The following is a 19,388-nucleotide window of genomic DNA, read 5'->3' on the forward strand; positions in this document are numbered from 1 at the left end:
AAAACTCTAAAATGTCTGATATTTGTTTACATGTTGGTCTAAAAATATGAATAAAAGTCAAAGGGGGAAAAAAATAATTACTTGTTCAGACAGATCCAGACTGTGGCCTCATGTTTTAGCTCAGATAACTGGACTGTCTGGTTAAATGTTCTGGTTCTGATCTGTGCAGGAAACCAGGAGCTAAAGAGCAGAAAATCTCCCCATTGTTCCCATTGCGGGATGGACTGGGACTGTGTGTTCCTGCTGCAGCACATCAGAGGGGCCTCCTGGCTGCATTTCCATGTGAAAGGAGCCGCAGCGCGGGGTACCAGGAGGACCGGACCGGACCGGACTGGACCGGACCGGGCCTCAATAGGCGTGTGGTATGAATAAGTCCACACGCTTGTCATGCTTGGCCTCAATTAAGGCGGGACAATAGCAGGGAAGCCCCGCCTCCAGGGGGTGCCACTGTGTGTGTGTGTGTGTGTGTGTGTGTGTGTGTGTGTGTGTAGGTGTGTGTGTGTGTGTGTGTGTGTGTGTGTGTGTGTGTGTGTGGAGTGGGCAGATGGTGGCAGCTGGTTAAAACCTCCCCTACAGGGAGGTGCAGCAGCTTCACCTTCCCGCTTCATCTGCAGCCACAACGTTTCGTTTAATCGGCCGAAATGAATTAAAAACGTTTCATTTGTCTGAATAAACGGCCTAAACAAAGCCCAGGACAGAGGGAGCGAAGACAAGGCTGTGCGGGTTAGATATGAGCAGTTAGTATCCAACCTGGTTCACTTTCATACGTTCATTTCGCCACCATGAACGGACAGCCTGGTGCCTACAGACTCATCACTCGTCCACCTCGTCTCACTTTGGGTCGGTTCTGATCCGGTTGGACCAGATTTTAAATATTTAAGCTGATTGGTTGGTTGGTTGGTTGGGTTAAGATGGGCCAGATTTGGCCCTCGAACCTCGAATCTGACACGTCTCTGCGGGGTTAACCGCCGGTGGGCTGCATTATAAGCCCCACCCGCCCCCTCGCCTGGCAGGGCCTCAGGGGTGGCCGCAGCGAGCGCCCCTCCTTTTGTAGTTACCTTGTTTGATCTGGGCCTGTAGCGCCGGGTTGGAGGGCTGGGGGGCGGCGGGCGCCCTCCGAGGAGACTCCGGGGTTCCTCCTGGTCTGGGGGGCCTGCAGGGGGGCGGGGGGGGGGGCACAAAGAGGAGCCATCAAATATTAACGAGGCAGAGACAGGAAAACAAGGGAGGGAGGTCTCACTCTGACTCATTCTGCTCTCCTCAAGCCAACACTGTGCGGCGCTTCAGGTGTGTGTGTGTGTGTGTGTGTGTGTGTGTGTGTGTGTGTGTGTGTGTGTGTGTGTGTGTGTGTGTGTGTGTGTGTGTGTGTGTGTGTGTGTGTGTGTGTTGGGCTCCAGCCTATTGAATTTTGGGTGCAGTCCCCCCCTGAACAGACTGGAGGCGCCGAACTTTCACAGAGACACACAAACACTTCCAATACAACGATCGATGAGACGATCGATGCCGGTTGCTAGGCGACAGATCACTCCCAGCGAGAGGAGGAGGAGGAAGAAGAAGAAGAACAGCACAAACTTCAGAGACGGGACAGAAACAACGGTCTGGGACGGACCAACAAAGGTTAAAGGTCACACTGTAACTCCAACTCACACGCCACACGTCCGGTTATAATCTACAGGTCCTCAGCTTTGACTAGGCCGTTCTAATCCAGGGTGAATCTGCTTTGATCTGGACCACTGGTGTACAACCTGTGGCTCCCGGGCCGCTAGAGGCTCTCTGACCTTCCTCACCGGGTCAGTTAGCGTTTTTGAATACAGCTGGGAAAATAACAAATTTAAGATTTAACAGTTTCCACAGAATAACTGTTTATTTTAACCTTTTTAAATTTGTCATTAGTTGGAAAACTTACCAAAATTTTCCAACACCTAAAGATTAGAATCTATGTCTCCTCCTTTTCACAAACGTCTGATGTTTCTCTTCATGGAAAAACCTTTAAAAAATAAAAACGTTGGGTATTTAAAAGTAACTTTTATACATCAGCAGCTTCCAGTGAGTCACATCAAATCCCAGTAAAAAGCAGGTTTTGGTTGAAGTGAGAGAAGTTTATGAATCCGTCCTTCAGGCCTTCAGGCTCCAGACTTGGGATGCGTTTAGTTTTCTGCAGACAGATCCGTGGAAATGAGCTGAAAGCTTCCGGCTTCCTGTGAAGTCTCATCCCTCTGCAGCGGCTCCCGCCTTATAAAAGTCAAACAGGAAGCTTCACTTCCAACACTCCAAACCGGCTCTAGTGAATATTTGACCGTGTTTGGCTTTTTCATGTTCGCCCATCTCAGATTGATGAGGCTCCTGTCTGTGTGTCCGACTGGGTTTTAGTATTTCATCATCACCTGCAGCAGCTCGCCGCCTCTTTCTTCTCCAGATAATGATCAACAGCAGCTCTGAGCCAACGAACCAACCAACGCCTGCTGCTTCCGGAAAGTGGAAAATGTTTCTCCAGCAGTCGGTAACGGGGAACAAAGTCAAAGTTCGGTGCACGAGCTGAAATGTTAAGCTTTCATTTCAGTGACGGGCGTCTTCTGGGGCTGCTTGTAGTCACGACTCCAACATCACTGGGCTGAAGGAGAACCGAGCCGACGGCCAGGATTCATCAAGACGTTGGAGACGAAGAGGAAGAAAAGAGCTGAAGTCAGCAAAGTCACAGAAGAAGAAAAAGAAGAAGAAGAAGAAGAAGAAGAAGAAGAAGACTGGGAAGTTAGGTCCCATACTGGACAACAGTAGCTCCCAGTAGATCCCAGTAGATCCCAGTAGATCCCAGTAGATCCCAGTAGACCGGGCCGAGCCGTTCTCTGACTTTCTGGACTCACTTGCTGGTTGATGAAATGTTGTGCTGCTGTTAGAGCAGCCAGACCTCGACCCACTGCTAAATCTTTCACAGCTCAATGGGAGCTCACACAGACTGAACAATCAGCTCTCACACACACACACACACACACACACACACACACACACACACACACACACACACACACACACACACACACACACACACACACACACACACACACACACACACACACACACACACACACACACACACACACACCTGCAGGCCTGACGGTTTATTGTCTGTGTGAAAATGTGAGGCTGTTCTTTGAGTCCAGCTTGTTTGGACTCCTGGATCAGGAGTTTGTTGGTTAGTTTGTTTGTTTTCTGGGTAAAGTTTGGTGGAAGGCTGATCACCTGGCCGGGGCTTTCTTCATGTGCTCGCCTACGAAGGTGGCGTTGGTCATGCCCATCAGCGTGTTGGCCAGGGAAATGGCCGACAGCAGGTGCTGCGTGGTGACGGCCCTGGACACGCCGTACGTCCCCTTCCCCACGATGTCGGACAGCGCCAGCTTCAGGCCGGTGGCCAGGGACAGCTGGCGCAGCAAAGACTCCTGGGAAATTCGGGGAAACATCCATCTGATTTAGAACGAACATCAGGAAGGAGAACTGAACAATAAATATCATTAAAAATACTGAAGGATGGACAGACGGTTGGACAGACAGACAGACGGTTGGACGGACGGACAGTTGGACGGACGGACAGACAGACGGTTGGACGGATGGACAGACAGATGGACGGACGGACAGACAGACAGACAGACGGACAGTTGGACGAACAGACAGATGGACGGACAGTTGGACGAACAGACAGATGGACGGACGGTTGGACGGACAGACGGACAGTTGGACGAACAGACAGATGGACGGACGGTTGGACGGACAGACGGACGGTTGGACGGACAGACAGACAGACGGACAGTTGGACGAACAGACAGATGGACGGACGGTTGGACAGACAGACAGACGGTTGGACGGACGGACAGTTGGACGGACGGACAGACAGACGGTTGGACGGATGGACAGACAGATGGACGGACGGACAGACAGACAGACAGACGGACAGTTGGACGGACAGTTGGACGAACAGACAGATGGACGGACGGTTGGACGGACAGACGGACAGTTGGACGAACAGACAGATGGACGGACGGTTGGACGGACAGACGGACGGTTGGACGGACAGACAGACAGACGGACAGTTGGACGAACAGACAGATGGACGGACGGTTGGACAGACAGACAGACGGTTGGACGGACGGACAGTTGGACGGACGGACAGACAGACGGTTGGACGGATGGACAGACAGATGGACGGACGGACAGACAGACAGACAGACGGACAGTTGGACGGACAGTTGGACGAACAGACAGATGGACGGACGGTTGGACGGACAGACGGACGGTTGGACGGACAGACAGACAGACGGACAGTTGGACGAACAGACAGATGGACGGACGGTTGGACGGACAGACAGACAGACAGACAGACGGACAGTTGGACGAACAGACAGATGGACGGACAGTTGGACAGACGGACGGTTGGATGGACAGACAGACGGTTGGATGGACAGACAGACGGTTGGATGGACAGACAGACGGTTGGATGGACAGACAGACGGTTGGATGGACAGACAGACGGTTGGATGGACAGACAGACGGTTGGATGGACAGACAGACGGTTGGATGGACAGACAGACGGTTGGATGGACAGACAGACGGACAGTTGGATGAACAGACAGATGGACGGACAGTTGGATGGACAGACAGACGGTTGGATGGACAGAGAGACAGTTGGATGGACAGAGAGACAGTTGGATGGACAGACAGACGGTTGGATGGACAGACAGACGGTTGGATGGACAGACAGACAGACAGGTTCCTACCTTGAAGGTGGGCAGCATGAGGGACATGTGTCCGCCCCTGGAGATCAGGCCGAAGGAGATGGGGCAGTGCGGTCTGAGCATGCCCAGTCGCTCCAGGCAGATGCCGTCCAGCTGCTCGTTCAGGCCCCAGGCGTGCAGGCAGGACATGAACAGCTTGGCCGTGTCCATGGTCAGGTTGTACTCCAGCAGACTCAGGGACTTGGACTTCTCCTCGCGCCTCCGCATCTCCTCCTCCTCCTCCTCGTCTTCGTCCAGCAGGTGCTCCTTGATCGTCTCCTTCATCGTCTCCTTCACCTGGGAACAGCAGAGGTTGGTCAGCCGGCGGACGCAGGGAGCCTCGGACCCCCGCGAGTCGCCGGCGCACCTGTTTGAAGATCTTGTTGGCCAGGAAGGAGCCGCCCTTGTCGGCGCCCGCCTGGCTCTTCTGCAGCGTCTCGGGGGAGACCAGCGTCGGGTTCGGCCGCTGAGCCTCCTCCGTCAGGAGCTGGATGATCAGCGCCTCCACGTCGAAGAACAGAACGTGCATGTCGGGGTCCGTCAGGTTGGTCTTCATCGCCTGGACCACCAGGGCATTGTGGGAGTATTTGGGCAAATTACCCTGAAGGAGAAAGGAAGAAAGCTTAAAATTTAACAAACTGGAGCGTTTCAGTTAGAACATTTAGGTGCCAACTAACTAAATCTGTATTTATCGTACTTTAGTAAACTCAGTATATCTGCAGCCTCCCATTGGAAGTCAGCTCCATTTGACAAATATGCTAATGATCCCCCACATTTTAATGGGAGCATTTAAGCTAACATTAGCATTTTTGCTAACATTAGCTAACATGCTAGCTTAAATGTTAGCATTTAAGCTACCATTACCATGTTAGGTTAAATGCTCCCACATTTTAATGGGAGCATTTAAGCTAACATTAGCATTTTTGCTAACATTAGCTAACATGCTAGCTTAAATGTTAGCATTTAAGCCACCATTACCATTAACATGTTAGCTTAAATGATCCCCCACATTTTAATGGGAGCATTTAAGCCAACATTAGCATGTTAGCTTAAATGTTCCAACATTTTAATGGGATCATTTAAGCTAACATTAGCTTAAATGCTCCCATTTAAGCTAATGTTAATGTTTAAGCTAACATTAGCATTTTTGCTCATTTCAGTTTATAAGCTGCTGTTTGCTAACTGGATGGAGTATGTTACTGTAGATCAACATGCTAACATCTGCATTAACCGCCTGAAGATCTGCAGATTATTTTGGCTAATAATGGACATGAACCTGCAGTTTGCCTCAGCGCTTCGGTTCATATCTGCTCCACACTTTTCAGCTTCTTAGCAACAGATTCTAACCGTGATTAAATACCCAGCGATAAGACGGCGAGGTTTCTCCCAGAGTAACAACACAGCTTCTGTGTTGGTTAAATTATGTTTTAGTTATTTTAACAGAACCATAAGCTGGTAAACGCGCCTGTTCCCTTGAATTTCAGCTGCAGTGTTTACAGTGGCTGAGCTCTCAGAATCACCACATTAGGAACATTTTCCTTCCTTCACAAACATGTTTTGTGCCTCATTTTCTGGGACGGACTCTGGTGGAGAAACAGTGCCATCTACAGGCAGACGGCCACATTACAACTTCATCCAGAGAGAGATGAATATGTCCTGCAGATCACAAAAACATTTGCAACGTTCCTACTTCCTACTGTAAATAAAGTTTGAGACATTTTCGGAAGGTAGAAGGATTAAGAACGACATGAATCTGTAAACACCAACAGTTTAGTTATTTTTATTTGCAACACGTCTGAGGAGTTTAAATCAAACGGAAAGCAGCTGCTCTCAGGCGAGGCCGACTTATTCTAGCTCCTGGGAAGTCAATCTAAAGGTCATCGTCCTGCAGGGCCCTTCAGGCAAACGGCGCGCGCGCGCACGCACACACACACACACACACACACACACACACACACACACACACACACACGCACACACGCACACACACACACACACACACACACACACACACACACACACACACACACACACACACACACACACACACACACACACACACACACACACACACACACACGCTCAGTTCAGGCCTCACAGAGGAAGGTCCTGCTGTAAACTGCTGACCTGCCCGGTTTTCTCTCCTGTTTAAACTTAAATGAGGAAAATAAAAAGTCCCAGTGATCAGCTGACTGACAGGCTGCAGCCGCGACGCGTTCAGGAACCGCTCCAACGGTGGGAAATTTGATTTAATCAATCCAATGTGTCCATCAGAGCACCAGACCCACAAACAGTAACATGTAGACGTTAATCTGTGTTCAGGGTTCACATTATTCTGGTTTTTGGTCCATTTCTGTCCTTTTTTTAAAAGCAGAAATTTAAAAATTCACAAGAGTTTCTATTGATTTCAAGGCAGTTTAACGAATAATTTACTGACTTTAAATCAGACTAAAATGTTACTTTATTTATATAAATAAAGATCACTGGGAATGTTTTCCGATTGGTTCATTCCCAAACCTGTAAACAGGACGCAGCTGGATTTAAGGGCAACACTTTGAAGATCTAAACGTTTGTGTTACGATTAATGTGGACAGATTCACCAGATAAGCAATGGACAGACGCTAGAGATAAGTAATGAAAAGCAGGGGGCCGAGTACTGAGCCTTGGGGAACCAGAGGAAGAGCAGGATGGACAGTGAACAGTCACTAATCAGCTGTAAGTAGGAGATCATTTGTGGGTTTTATTTCAGCGATTTGTGTCAAATCTGACATAAAAGCAAAGTGTCCGTGTTCCTGCTCCTGTTGAGGACAAAGTGAAAGTCAGAGCCAGAGATGTGGGCAGAAATCAAACACCAGCCGGCTGGAATCGCTCTGGCTTCACCGCCTGATATTTTACGGTCATTATCCTTCATTACCCGCAGCGGGGGATAAAACACACACACACACACACACGCACACACCGGGGATAATGGCTGGTTCTGAGTTGATATGAGGAAGAAAGCAGGAAAAGGGCGATGAGCGTCTAATGGAGGGAGGATTGCAGGTTAGTGGAGTTTCAGGTGTGATTACAGAACAACAACAACATGAAGGTTAGGAGGAGAAAACGGAGACAAACGTCTGGGGCTGATCCACTTCCTGAGGGAACCGGTAAAAGTCAAACAGCAGCTCAACCAAACGCTCTTCACAACACTAAATAATTCAGGGCGCTTGTTTTCCGCTCTGGGATCCCCCATGTGGGCGGGGTCATCTCTGTCAGGACGGGTCAGGCCGGCGAGTTTGACGGAAAAACTTCAGATCTAAAAACAGCTGGAGACACCGAGAGGGGAGGGGGAGAGAGAAAGACGACCAACAGCTTCTGCATCCGGCTCAGAACCTCCAGAACCAGAACCTGAACACCTGGTTCTGGTTTCTGATGTTTCACAGGGACCAGAACCTCCAAACCCGTTTTTAGGTTGTTGGTTCTATGCAGAACGAATCTGATCACTGATGATGCATCAAGACACGAATCATGAGACAGAGTGTCTGCTGGGGCCGTTTCCATGGCAACATAATCTCTGACATGGAGGACGGATGGATGGACTAGTACAGGGACAAACTAGTTCACAGATAAGACTTGTTAACCTGGTAGTTGCCAGTTGACTCTACTAAACCTGGTAGTTGCCAGTTGTCTCTACTAAACCTGGTTAAAGCTAGTTGTCTCTGGTTAACCTGGTAGTTGCCAGTTGTTTCTACTTGTTGCCAGTAGCGGGACTCGGGCCCTACTCGCCCTCCCGGTCTGGTTGGTGACATCACCAGGCGTTACCTTGTCTGCGTTGTCCGCAGCCAGCAGGTTGGTTGCCAGCGTCTGCAGTTTGTGCTGCGCCATGTTCTTGAGCGCCGCCAGGCTGCGGCGCGTCATGGCCTGCTTCAGGTTGACCGCAGAGTGGCTCAGGGCGTCAACGGTGGCGGGGGCGAGCTCATCGCAGGCGTTCAGGATCTCCACTGCCGTGATTCCCATCACGCAGCGATCCAGAGCTCCTGGAAACAGAGACAAGGAGAGCTGCCGATTTAAACCACATCAACAGATAACAGGAAGGCTACTTTAAACCAGACAGGCAGATTTCTCTCTTTCTACCAAAAACTGGATGATTAAAGTCTTCAGTCTGGTGATTTGGTGTCAACTAGCCCTTTTTTAATGACAATTCTGTTACAGAGACTTAATAATTCATGTTATTTGTTATTTAGTTTACTTACTTTGGATATTTAAAATGTGTCTTCCACTGTTCATTATAATTTAAATTTTACGGATCTTTAAGAATATGTTCTTGAATTATTTTGCACCATTTCACATTTATTTGTTTAATTCATTTTTGGGATTTTTTAAAATTCTTTTAAAAAATGTAGTTATTTATGTTTTGCATTCTTCCTCTGATGTGACAGTTTTTGAATCTCTTGTCAGTAACTTCTGTATGTAACAGGAATGTTGTAAGGGAAACGCGTTTCTTTTACTGCAATACATTCAAACATTCAATAGAGACTGGTGATTTTTATTTTTTCAAAATTGAATAAAAAGAATAAACTGTTTCATTACCAGTTTGACATTTTTCTATCTGATTGACATAATCAGCGGTACTGGATCTACAACATGAAAGTGTTACAATGGAGTGTTAAAGCCACACTGATTGAGAGAGCAAAGTCATGAAATTGAGAGTAAAGTCTTTCACACCACGTATTCTACCAGTTTGTAGTATAATACATGTAATTTTAGCTTAAACACATAATTATTTAGTGTAACATATTGTGTTCACTAAAATATTGATCTATCAGTACATTATAATTTTGTTACCATCAATACATAATATTTTACAGGTCAAACAGTGAAAACAGCAGATCCTTACAGCTCTATGTGCCTTGGTGAAATTCAGTATTTTCCATTTCAGCTCTGGCTGCATGGAGAGATGTTTATGAAGACATCATCAGAGCAGAGTGTTGGCTCTGCAGTCAGTCAGTCAGTCAGTCAAGTATTGAACGAGTGTTTATGTGATGAAGGAGCCATCAGCCGCCGCCCCATTACCTGTCCAACGCCTGAGCACTTCCACACCTCCTTTAATTTCACACTTAGCTACCCTGCAGCAGAGCAGCAGCTCATCAGGCTGATGTTTCTACAGTCCGACCCGACTCAGATCCCCAGACTGCATCCAGTACAGCTGAATGACCACACTGACGACTCATAATACATTAGAGAAACATCTAAACACAACACAGGACGGAGAACGGGCCAGTGGCTCAGCAGGCCACCAGAACCAGACCTGGAGGCCGCTGTGGTTCAGTAAAGAAAAGTCTTCACCCCAAAAAGAAAAATCAGCAACGCTGAACAACATTCGGCTTTTTTGACCAAAAAAAAGGACAAAAAAACTTTAATCTTGAAGTGAAAAATGAAACAAAATACTGGAAAAAATATTTCACCTAAAGTAAGAGATTGGTATTGTTATGACTTTATTCTCACTACTAAAATTTTACTCTCATAATACGACATTATGAACACTATGCGTAATGTTACAAATAGTTTATTCTCATACGACAACTTTATTCCAGTAGCATTACGATTTTATTCTCTCTAATTAACCAGTGAATCTCAACCTGATGATTCTGAGACGTTTTATTCTTAGAATCCTTTTTAACCTGCTTTATTATTTTTTTTTTTTTACTGATCCCTCCAAACTCTGACGGCCCAGTTTCTCTCCCGGGGAAACGTTCGGGTCTCACCTGTGTCCATCTGCCAGACGTAGACGGAGCCGTCGGAGCATCCCACCACCAGGTAGTCGTCGGCCGGCCGCCACTTGATGACCTGGATGGGGAAGAGGTGTCGGGACGCCAGCATGATGCACTTCCTCTCCCGCAGGCTGAGCAGGCCGACGGAGTGGTCGCTGGCCACGGAGCAAACGCAGTGCTGCACGCGGGTCTGCAGGGAGGAAACGGCAGGGACTCAAACCGCGACTGAACAGAGTCAGAGCTGAACGTCAGCAAGGATCCCTGTCATGACAAATGATCTATAGGCAGAGAGGTCAAAGTTCACAGCAACATGTCTGGAGAAAACCAAAGCACAGAGGCGGAGGTGTGGTCATGTGGGCCAGAAATAACATGCTTGGAAAGAATTTACGGGTCGTCAGCATAAACAATTAATCGTCACAGTAATCGATTACTAAAATAATCGTTGCAGCTCGACTGAATTGATTTGGTTATTCGTATTTTTTAATGTATTTCTAAGATTGTACAAAAAAGGCTTAAGTAATTAAATGAAGAATCTGAAGATGTGTCAAGTTTTAGACGATTAATTGATTACTCTGACGATTAATCGATTACTAAAATAATCGTTGCAGCTCGACTGGTTCATGAAACTGAATTGATTTGGTTATTCGTATTTTTTAATGTATTTCTAAGATTGTACAAAAAAGGCTTAAGTAATTAAATGAAGAATCTGAAGATGTGTCAAGTCTTAGACGATTAATCGATTACTCTGACGATTAATCGATTACTAAAATAATCGTCAGTTGGGACCCGACCAGTGTGTGACACTGAATTGATTTGTTTGTTTAATTGTATCTAATACTGATTTCCAATATTGTATTAAAAAAATCTGCAGAATGTGCCAGTCCGATTAATCAACTAATCGTCAGAAAAATCGATAAATTAATCGTTAGCTAAAGTAGTTCTAGTCGGTTGTAACAGATAAAGCGTGGAGCCGGACAGACAGACAGACAGATGGTTGGACACGAAGACGTCTCCAGTCTTACGCTGCAGTTTTCCGGCGGGACGATCAGCTGGCTGATTTCCCCTCCATGAACGCAGAAGATGTGCTTCATCTCTCCGGTGAAAATGTCCCAGACAATGACGGAGAAGTCCACTCCTCCGGACACCAGGGAGCGCTGGTCGTAGCGGGGCGACACCTGGTACGGGTAGAGGACGCAGGTCACCTTGTTCCGGTGACCCCGCAGTGTCCGGTGGGGCGGCCAGCCTGCAGCGTCAACAAGTATTTTGTTACTTCATAAAAACCAGAATAACAGCTGCATTTGGTGTTGCATTTAAAAGCATTTGAATCATTTTAGTCGATTATAACTTTACCCTCTCAATTTCACGACTTTACTCTCTCAATTTCAAACTTTAGCCTCTAAATTTCATGACTTTACTTTAAAGTTATTCAGACCACATTAAAGCTGAGCGTTCAGGAACATGAGCCTGTGTCTCACTGAGTGTTTCATGATACTAGACGACCATCATCATCATCATCCTCACCCCTGCGCAGCATGTGCTCCCCCTGCAGCAGCTGCACGATGGCCGTCTGCGTGGCGGGGACCAGGATGATGCTGCCGTCCTCCCGTCCGCAGACCAGCCGGCCCTGAGACGGAATGTAGACGCTGGCCGTAACCTGGGCAACAAAACGACAGGAAATGACTCAACCAGACACAAGGAAGCAGGTTTCCATTTAGTTTCTGTTAATTCCTGTGAACCTTGATGGGCTGCTGCTTGTTGGGCAGGACGCTCAGCTGGTCGATGATCCCTGAAGAGACGGGCGTCAGCTTATCGAACGCCTCCTGCAGGCTGATGGTGGACGACATCTGCAGCTCTGCAAAGAACCGTCATCTGAGTCTGACAGTAGACTGAACGAAAAACACTGAGCCAAACAAATACAGTTCCTGAGAAAAGCTGATGCTGTTCAGTGGTAGTGACAACATCTGTCCACCAGATGGCACTCATGTACAATTTACAGGAAAATAAACTACCAGAAACACATTTATATTCCCCGTAATTTACATTTTATTTTGTTTGTTTTTATTTAATTAACCTTTTAAAAGTATCATTTTCACCTGTTGAACTTAAACTGAGTCAAAGTTTAATCTTCACCTGTTCAGATTTCCAGTTATTTAAACAATGAAATTTTTATTTTCTTTTTTAAAAAAGGAACAGAGTTATAATGTATTTCTATGTGGCATTTTTAAAATGCTAATCATTGACTAATAATCAGGATAATCGATTAAACGTCAGAATGAACGCTTAATTGTTGTAATAATAGAATTACAGATTAATCGACAGAGTGATCGATTAATCGTCAGATTGATCGATTAATCGATCAGTGAAATAACTGCTGGCTGCAGCGCAGCATCAGACAGCTGCTCACCCTTTGGCGTGGCGGTCGGCGGCGTGGTGTCCGGGACGCTCCACAGCGACATCCGACCGGCCGAGTCTCCCTGGATCAGCAGCTTGTGGAACGGCTCCCGGCGGCCGAAGAAGAAGCGGGTCACCGGGGGACAGATGAGGAGCTGAGGGGGGGGAAACGATCAGAGGCATGACTCAGACAGGAAGCAGAGCGCGGCCGGCCGCCGCAGCGCGTCGCCCTTCCTCCATGTGAGCAGGGCAGGCGGGAAGCAGCAGCATGAATCAGCAACCAGCGTCACACCTGGACAGGTCCGAGTCCCACAGAGAAAAACGAAATCATTTCGCATCGGCAGCTGGAACCGGACCAGCTAACCTGAAACCCGGTTCTGACCCGTCCCACACCCACTGAACGGACGAGAGAGGAGAGAGGCCGCCGTCGCCACGGCAACGGAGTAGAGCCGATCAGGACACCGAGAGCCAGCAGGTGCCAAACCACCGACACACTAAAGTATTCACACCCCGGCAGCTTTCCAACAAAACTCAACACTTTACTGGAATTTCATGACACAAAGTGGAAAAATAATGATGGATAATCAACATTTACTGAAAATAAAACTTTAATCAAAATAAGATTTAAAATTTAAATTAGGCTCCAAAAATACTGCAAAACCTGAGCTAAAGGGAGCGTGTGCTGCAGGACGCACCGTCCTCACACTGAAGCACGGTGGTGGCAGAATCATGCTGAGGGGAGGCTTTTCTTCTGCTGGAGACTGGGGCGGAGGTTCAGCAGCAGAAAAACCAACTTAAACCTACAGCTAGAGATGGCCTAGTCAAAGTCCAAACCCAAAACTTGATCCTTGCGGATGTTTTCTGTCCAGTTTAACAGCTCGAGACGTTTGATGAGCAGAAATGTCAGTTTGAAGGCGTCAGATGTGCTCAAGACAAAATCCCAACCAAACTCTGAGAGGATCAGCGAACCGAGGGAACGTGGAGCAGGTCACGCACGGGGTGTGAAAACTTTTAAAGGCACAGCAAGTCCAGACATCAGAGGGGGGGAAAAGTTCTGCTCACCAGGACAGGAGGGAAGAAACACGGAGGCCCATCAGCAGCAGGCGGCCGAGAAGAAACTGACTGAAAACACAAACAGCTGCAATCTGACGCGGCGGGTCGGGTTCACAGGGGGAGACGCCATTTTGGAGGGACTTAACTAGAATCTCTCAACTTTTTAATGTCTTATTTCAGTTCAGTTAGCTGATTTCTGCAGCTCAGCCGATTCACCTCTTCTTCTTGCTGCCTGCTGCTGATGCTAAGCGTGTTGCGGGCTTACAGGCGCCTCTAGAGGCCGGTGCTGGTAAAGCTGCAGTGGGGTGTAGAGCTCTGGGGCGAAGCCACTGGGACGGAGGCAAATGACCTCCACCTCCTGCTCCTCCTGCTCCTCCTGCTCACCTCCGTCCTTCTGGGAGGAGGTGAGGGTGGGTTTATGTGGGAGGGGCAGGCAGCAGCCAGAGAACAGGAAATAAAAGAAACAGAAAAACAAAACAACAGACAAAACGTAAACAAAGTAAATTATAACATTCAGGACAAACAGGAAGTCCAACATGAAACCTACACATTCAGCTTCCTGCACACGGATTAAAGTGGCAACAGTTTCACTTGGTTTCTGTTCCCATGTTGACCAGATTAACACCACAACATGTGAACTTCAGCTGGTTTAATCCAAACGAGTCCAGATCAGCACAGAAAAACGACAAACCAACGTCAGGCAGCGACGGAAGGCTGGATGATGAGGGTCCTGAGGGTCCGAACCCACCGAGAAACAAACCATTATCATTCATTCAATTCAAAATATAACCGGTTTAAACCCGTTTACAGCTCCATTTACAGCAGCTGCTCAGTCAGCTCCACTGTTTTAAGGTTTGGAATATAATAAAATACATTTCAGGAGATGAAAAATAAAACAAAAACATACATTTTTATATGAAGCGAACTGAAAACGTACCAAACTGTGACCCTCAGTCATCACCAGGTGTTTTACAGAAACAAGAGGAAACAAAATGGCCGACAAACATGAAAACCTGTTGGACATGAACAGAACCGGAGAGACCTCTGTGGATGACCTCTGACCTGTTTGTCTGAGCGCTCAGCGATGCTGTAGATCAGCGGGGGGATGGATCCTTCTTTGGTTCGCCCAACGTCGCTGCGGAAATGTTCGCTGGCCGACTGGCAGCTGAGAAGCAGACGGATCGTTAACCCAAAGCGCTCAGAGACGCTCCTCCAGCCGGCGGCGTCCCGCCTCACCTGGCCGGCAGCTTGTAGATGTAGCTGCAGCCGTCTTCGGTCCAGATGATGACTCTATCCGCCGAGATGAACTCACCGCCGGTCCAGGACTGGTCGCTGTCGCTGGGCACCGAGCAGAGCAGAGAGTAATCTCCTGCATCAAACACCTGGGAGACAAAGGAGGAGTTTTTAACAGACAGGATGAGACAGACGGCCATAAAGACAGACAGACAGACAGACAGACGCACCCTCCAGTACTTGGAGCAGACCACCAGCAGGCTGCTCTGGGTGAAGCTGCAGAAGGAGATGCTCTGGCAGCCTTGGCAGTAGATGGGCTTGGACTCTTCCTCAAAGACCGGGTCCAGATCCTGGACCAGGAACAGACCAGAGGCTCAGATTTGTGTGCGTGCGTGCGTGCGTGCGCGCGCGCACGATTCTTTCTAATAACTTGTGGGGACGATTTTCCTGACACTACGTTATGGGGGCCAATTGATCTTTGTGGGGACCGAAGCCTGGTCCCCACAAGGGGAAACCCTGTTTTAGGGTCAGGGGTCAGAGGTAGGACTAAGGTGTGAATTGAGTTTTGGTTAGGGTTCGGAATGTGATGGTTAGGAAAAGGGTAAAGGTCATATTTAGGCTGTAGAAATGAATGGAAGTCAATGGAAAGTCCCCGCAAAGATAGCCACGCAAACATGTGTGTGTGTGTGTGTGTGTGTGTGTGTGTGTGTGTGTGTGTGTGTGTGTGTGTGTGTGTGTGTATGTGTGTGTGTGTTGGCCTGCAGCAACAAACCTGCATCTTGCTGACCTCAGCTGTTATCATCCACACCTTCAAAATCCCCGTCACTGACACTGCCACCACCGTGTCCTCTGAGGAGCAAATCCAGGTTTTATCATTACGGCTCTGAGCTGCTAGCATAAAGCGCTCACCGTCAGGTAAACACACCTTGGGTCCGATGGGAGCGGATGATGCTCATGGAGCTGATCCAATCGGGAGAGATCTTAGAGACCAGAGAGTAGAGCACCTCCAGGCTGGTGGCGTCCACCACAAGGATCTCTGGGTAATGACCGTTACACAGCAGGCGGCCCTCCTTCTGCGTACCGATGGTGAACTGGTAGAACTGAGGGAGGAGAGAGAGATACAAACAACAAGAGAACAAAATTTAAACATGAATTCTTAAGGACATTCTGGAACATGAAGACTATAATATCAAATATACATTTGTGCTAAAGGGTTATAATGTTTCAATGACAGAATGTGAACTGAAGTTAGCAATGTAGCATTAGCTTTTCCTAAACTCGGTGTTTATGTAGCACTTTAGCTTTAGCTTCTGTCTTCATTGTTAGCAGAATTAATATTTTTGATTAGTGCTCCAGAGTTAGCATAACCTTTTACTGCTCCAGGTAAAAGGCTTTGATCCTCAAACATATAAGATCAGAATAGTGAAAACTAAACTATCCTACTACAGAAATGACTGAACTATATCTATTTCTGCAAACCAATACACATTTCTTCCTATTAATATGTTATGTTATAATCTGAGGGAGAATCTGTCGTTTAGCTCATGACTGAACTTCCTGTCTGCACCCCGACGTCACCAGGTGAGTCTGTGTCCCACCTGGATCCCGGTGTGAGCGCAGGCCAGCTTGGTGAACTCGATACAGCGCCCGTCGTTCACGTCCCACAGACACATCTCCCTGGAAACAGAAACACGGGGACCATGAAGAGCAGGTTTCAGGACAGAACATTGAGCATGCGGAGCAAACGGACCCGCTCTCCGAGGCGCTGACGATGTACTGCTTGTCGCTGCTGGCGCTGGCTTTAGACAGGCAGGTGATGGAGGCCGTGTGGCCGAACAGCATCGCTCTGGGACAGATCTGGAGGCAAAAACCAACCAATCAGAGGACGGACAGGAAATACGCTAATGCTAGAGACGGAAAAGGAGCTAAAGTCAGAGTTCGATGTTAGGAAAATGTCTCTCAATGTAACTAAAACTAAATTTACAGTGAAAGAGAAAAAAACTTAAAATAAATAGTGTTGAACTTGATGCTAACGACCAGCTGGTCATTACTGATAGCAGGTTAGAAATATTAACGACATTAAGGTATTAAATTGTATTTTATGTAAAACTACAAACTTACTAAGTTTAAATGAGTTATTGCTGTAAAATAATCTAATTAATGTTTCATGTAAAATCAAAACCTTGTTCAGAAATGTATAAAGATGAAAACATGTTGCTTTCTTTAATGAAAAGGTTTTAAATAAATATATATATATATTTAATTATATATTTAATATTTAAACTTTGGGAAAAAGTAAAGAAGTGTTTGATTTTTTTTGTATTAATATTAAAGATAATATGTTGATGGTGGATTATTTGTTTTGTGACTGAAATAAATTTTTTTTTAAATATTGGAAAAAGAAAATTGCTAGAAAAAATTAAAAAAACTAAATAAAAACAACAGAAAGATTAAAATATTAAAGCACACAAAAGACGGAAGAAAACTAATAACAAAAGGTAACAAGAAGAGAAAATAAGTAAAAAAAAATAAAGATTTAAAAACTAAAAATAGAATAAAACTGAAAGCAGAGGAAGCCGACCTGCAGCTCGGGGGTCATGTCCCACAGGCAGATCTGACCGTCATGGCAGCCGGTGATGATGGTGGTGAAGTCGTCCATCACCAGTAGGCTGCTGATGCAGTGGGTGGGCGCCGTGCGGCCCCACAGCACGATGGGCAGGACCAGGTTGTTCCCCGACATGATGCTGACAGACTAACGGGGAGGGGAGGGGAGTTTTTTTATTGTTGTTATGACACGTAACCATAGCAACAACTAAATGGACAAAACCTCAAATAAAACCTGAACTATGACCCCAAATCCCAGAGGAGGCGACTCCCTTACTCCAACATCCCTTCAACCAGACAGATTTAAAGAGGAGCAGCAAAATCAAACGATGTGGATTAGCAACTGAGGATGTTACCCAAAACATGAGACTGTGTACAGCAGCAGCCTCCAGTCAGAGGCGTCTTCAGATTTGTTGCAAGCCTGACTGCTACAGGAGAGCAGTTCTCCGTCCACGCAGATTCTCTGAAGACGCTTTGATTTTATGAGTTAAGACAACATTTCATTTCAAGACCTGCAGCTCTTCATGGTCAGACTCAGTTCAAATGTGTCCAAAATATGAAACTATGCAGAAATAAAGCTCGAAACACAATGATCACTGTAAACCAATCAATGCAGGGCTTCATTGTTTTAGTATCTGCGGCCATGAAGGAACAGAGGGGCAGAAATCAGCATCAGATGATCGCATCAGCTGGTTGTGTTTACAGCCAAATACGGATCAATAATCTAACGCTTCAGTTTAAAACCAAACACTTTACAGCCCGAAGTTAAACAACAGGCAGATATATCTCTATAAATTATTATTAGGAGAACAGATAATTAACCCAGCAGCTAACTGTCCCTGATCATCGGACGCTAGAGGACAGGTTAGCTCTCACACTTCCGCTTCAGCGACGCTAGAAGCTAACGGCTAACAGCTAGCGGCTAGCAAAACATTCCGATAAAAAACGGCTGAGACGCACCAGAGACTGACGTCCTACTGGGACATATCCGACAAAACGACGGCTCTCACGAATACGGTTCCTCCTGCGGCGAATTCAGTCAGAAAAGACGCCGTTATTCTGCGCCGCTCTGCTGGCTGGTCCCACCGACAAACAGACCTTTCGGGTCAGCTGATCAGCTACTTCCGGTCACTCACAAAAATAAAATAAAATAAAATAAAATAAAATAAAATAAAATAAAATAAAATAAAATAAAATAAAATAAAATAAAATAAAATATGCATGTATCAGAAAGTCGTGAGCTGCAGGACCAGAACATTTTGGAGGAACATATTGGATATTATTATTATTATTATTATTATTATTATTATTATTATTATTATTATTATTATTATTATTATTATTATTATTAACGTTTGAAAGGCCCTAATGTTCTTTCATATTTTCTTCCATATGACACAACTCTACATTCTTTCGTCAAATATTAATTAATGCCACTGCATCTGATAACTTTGGTTTATTATTATTATTATTATTATTATTATTATTATTATTATTATTATTATTATTATTATTATTATTATTATTATTATGTGTGTTTGGCATAAATGGTATTTTTTGTTGTTTTATTTTTGTAGTTTTCTCCAAGAAACCG

At 46.3% G+C, this 19,388-nt stretch overlaps 1 protein-coding gene across 4 annotated transcripts in view; it reads right to left on the reverse strand.

The window, feature by feature from the left end:
- The window catches only part of wdr7 (WD repeat domain 7), a 67,063-nt gene extending 48,145 nt beyond the window's left edge, over positions 1-18,918 (reverse strand). For 2 of the 4 annotated variants that reach the window (XM_081613277.1, XM_081613276.1), the window contains exons 1-19: positions 18,755-18,917; positions 17,772-17,942; positions 16,941-17,047; positions 16,789-16,867; positions 16,116-16,290; positions 15,963-16,039; positions 15,421-15,540; positions 15,194-15,339; positions 15,020-15,122; positions 12,918-13,059; positions 12,250-12,365; positions 12,035-12,167; positions 11,536-11,756; positions 10,508-10,703; positions 8,565-8,779; positions 5,131-5,364; positions 4,767-5,060; positions 3,238-3,434; positions 1,059-1,153 (exon numbers count right to left, since the gene is read on the reverse strand). In XM_081613277.1, the coding sequence (XP_081469403.1) occupies positions 1,059-1,153; positions 3,238-3,434; positions 4,767-5,060; positions 5,131-5,364; positions 8,565-8,779; positions 10,508-10,703; positions 11,536-11,756; positions 12,035-12,167; positions 12,250-12,365; positions 12,918-13,059; positions 15,020-15,122; positions 15,194-15,339; positions 15,421-15,540; positions 15,963-16,039; positions 16,116-16,290; positions 16,789-16,867; positions 16,941-17,047; positions 17,772-17,930 (2,809 nt within the window). In that variant the 5' untranslated portion in view covers positions 17,931-17,942; positions 18,755-18,917. Of the gene's footprint in view, positions 1-1,058; positions 1,154-3,237; positions 3,435-4,766; positions 5,061-5,130; positions 5,365-8,564; positions 8,780-10,507; positions 10,704-11,535; positions 11,757-12,034; positions 12,168-12,249; positions 12,366-12,917; positions 13,060-14,222; positions 14,511-15,019; positions 15,123-15,193; positions 15,340-15,420; positions 15,541-15,962; positions 16,040-16,115; positions 16,291-16,788; positions 16,868-16,940; positions 17,048-17,771; positions 17,943-18,754 lie in introns of those variants that run through there. The other 2 variants (XM_081613278.1, XM_081613279.1) reach the window with 2 other exon arrangements.
- Between the last annotated feature and the right edge of the window lie 470 nt (positions 18,919-19,388).

This window comes from Poecilia reticulata, chromosome 12 (genome assembly GCF_904066995.2).
Source record: "Poecilia reticulata chromosome 12, P_reticulata-male-v2, whole genome shotgun sequence".
In the NCBI taxonomy this organism is placed as follows: Eukaryota; Metazoa; Chordata; class Actinopteri; order Cyprinodontiformes; family Poeciliidae; genus Poecilia; species Poecilia reticulata.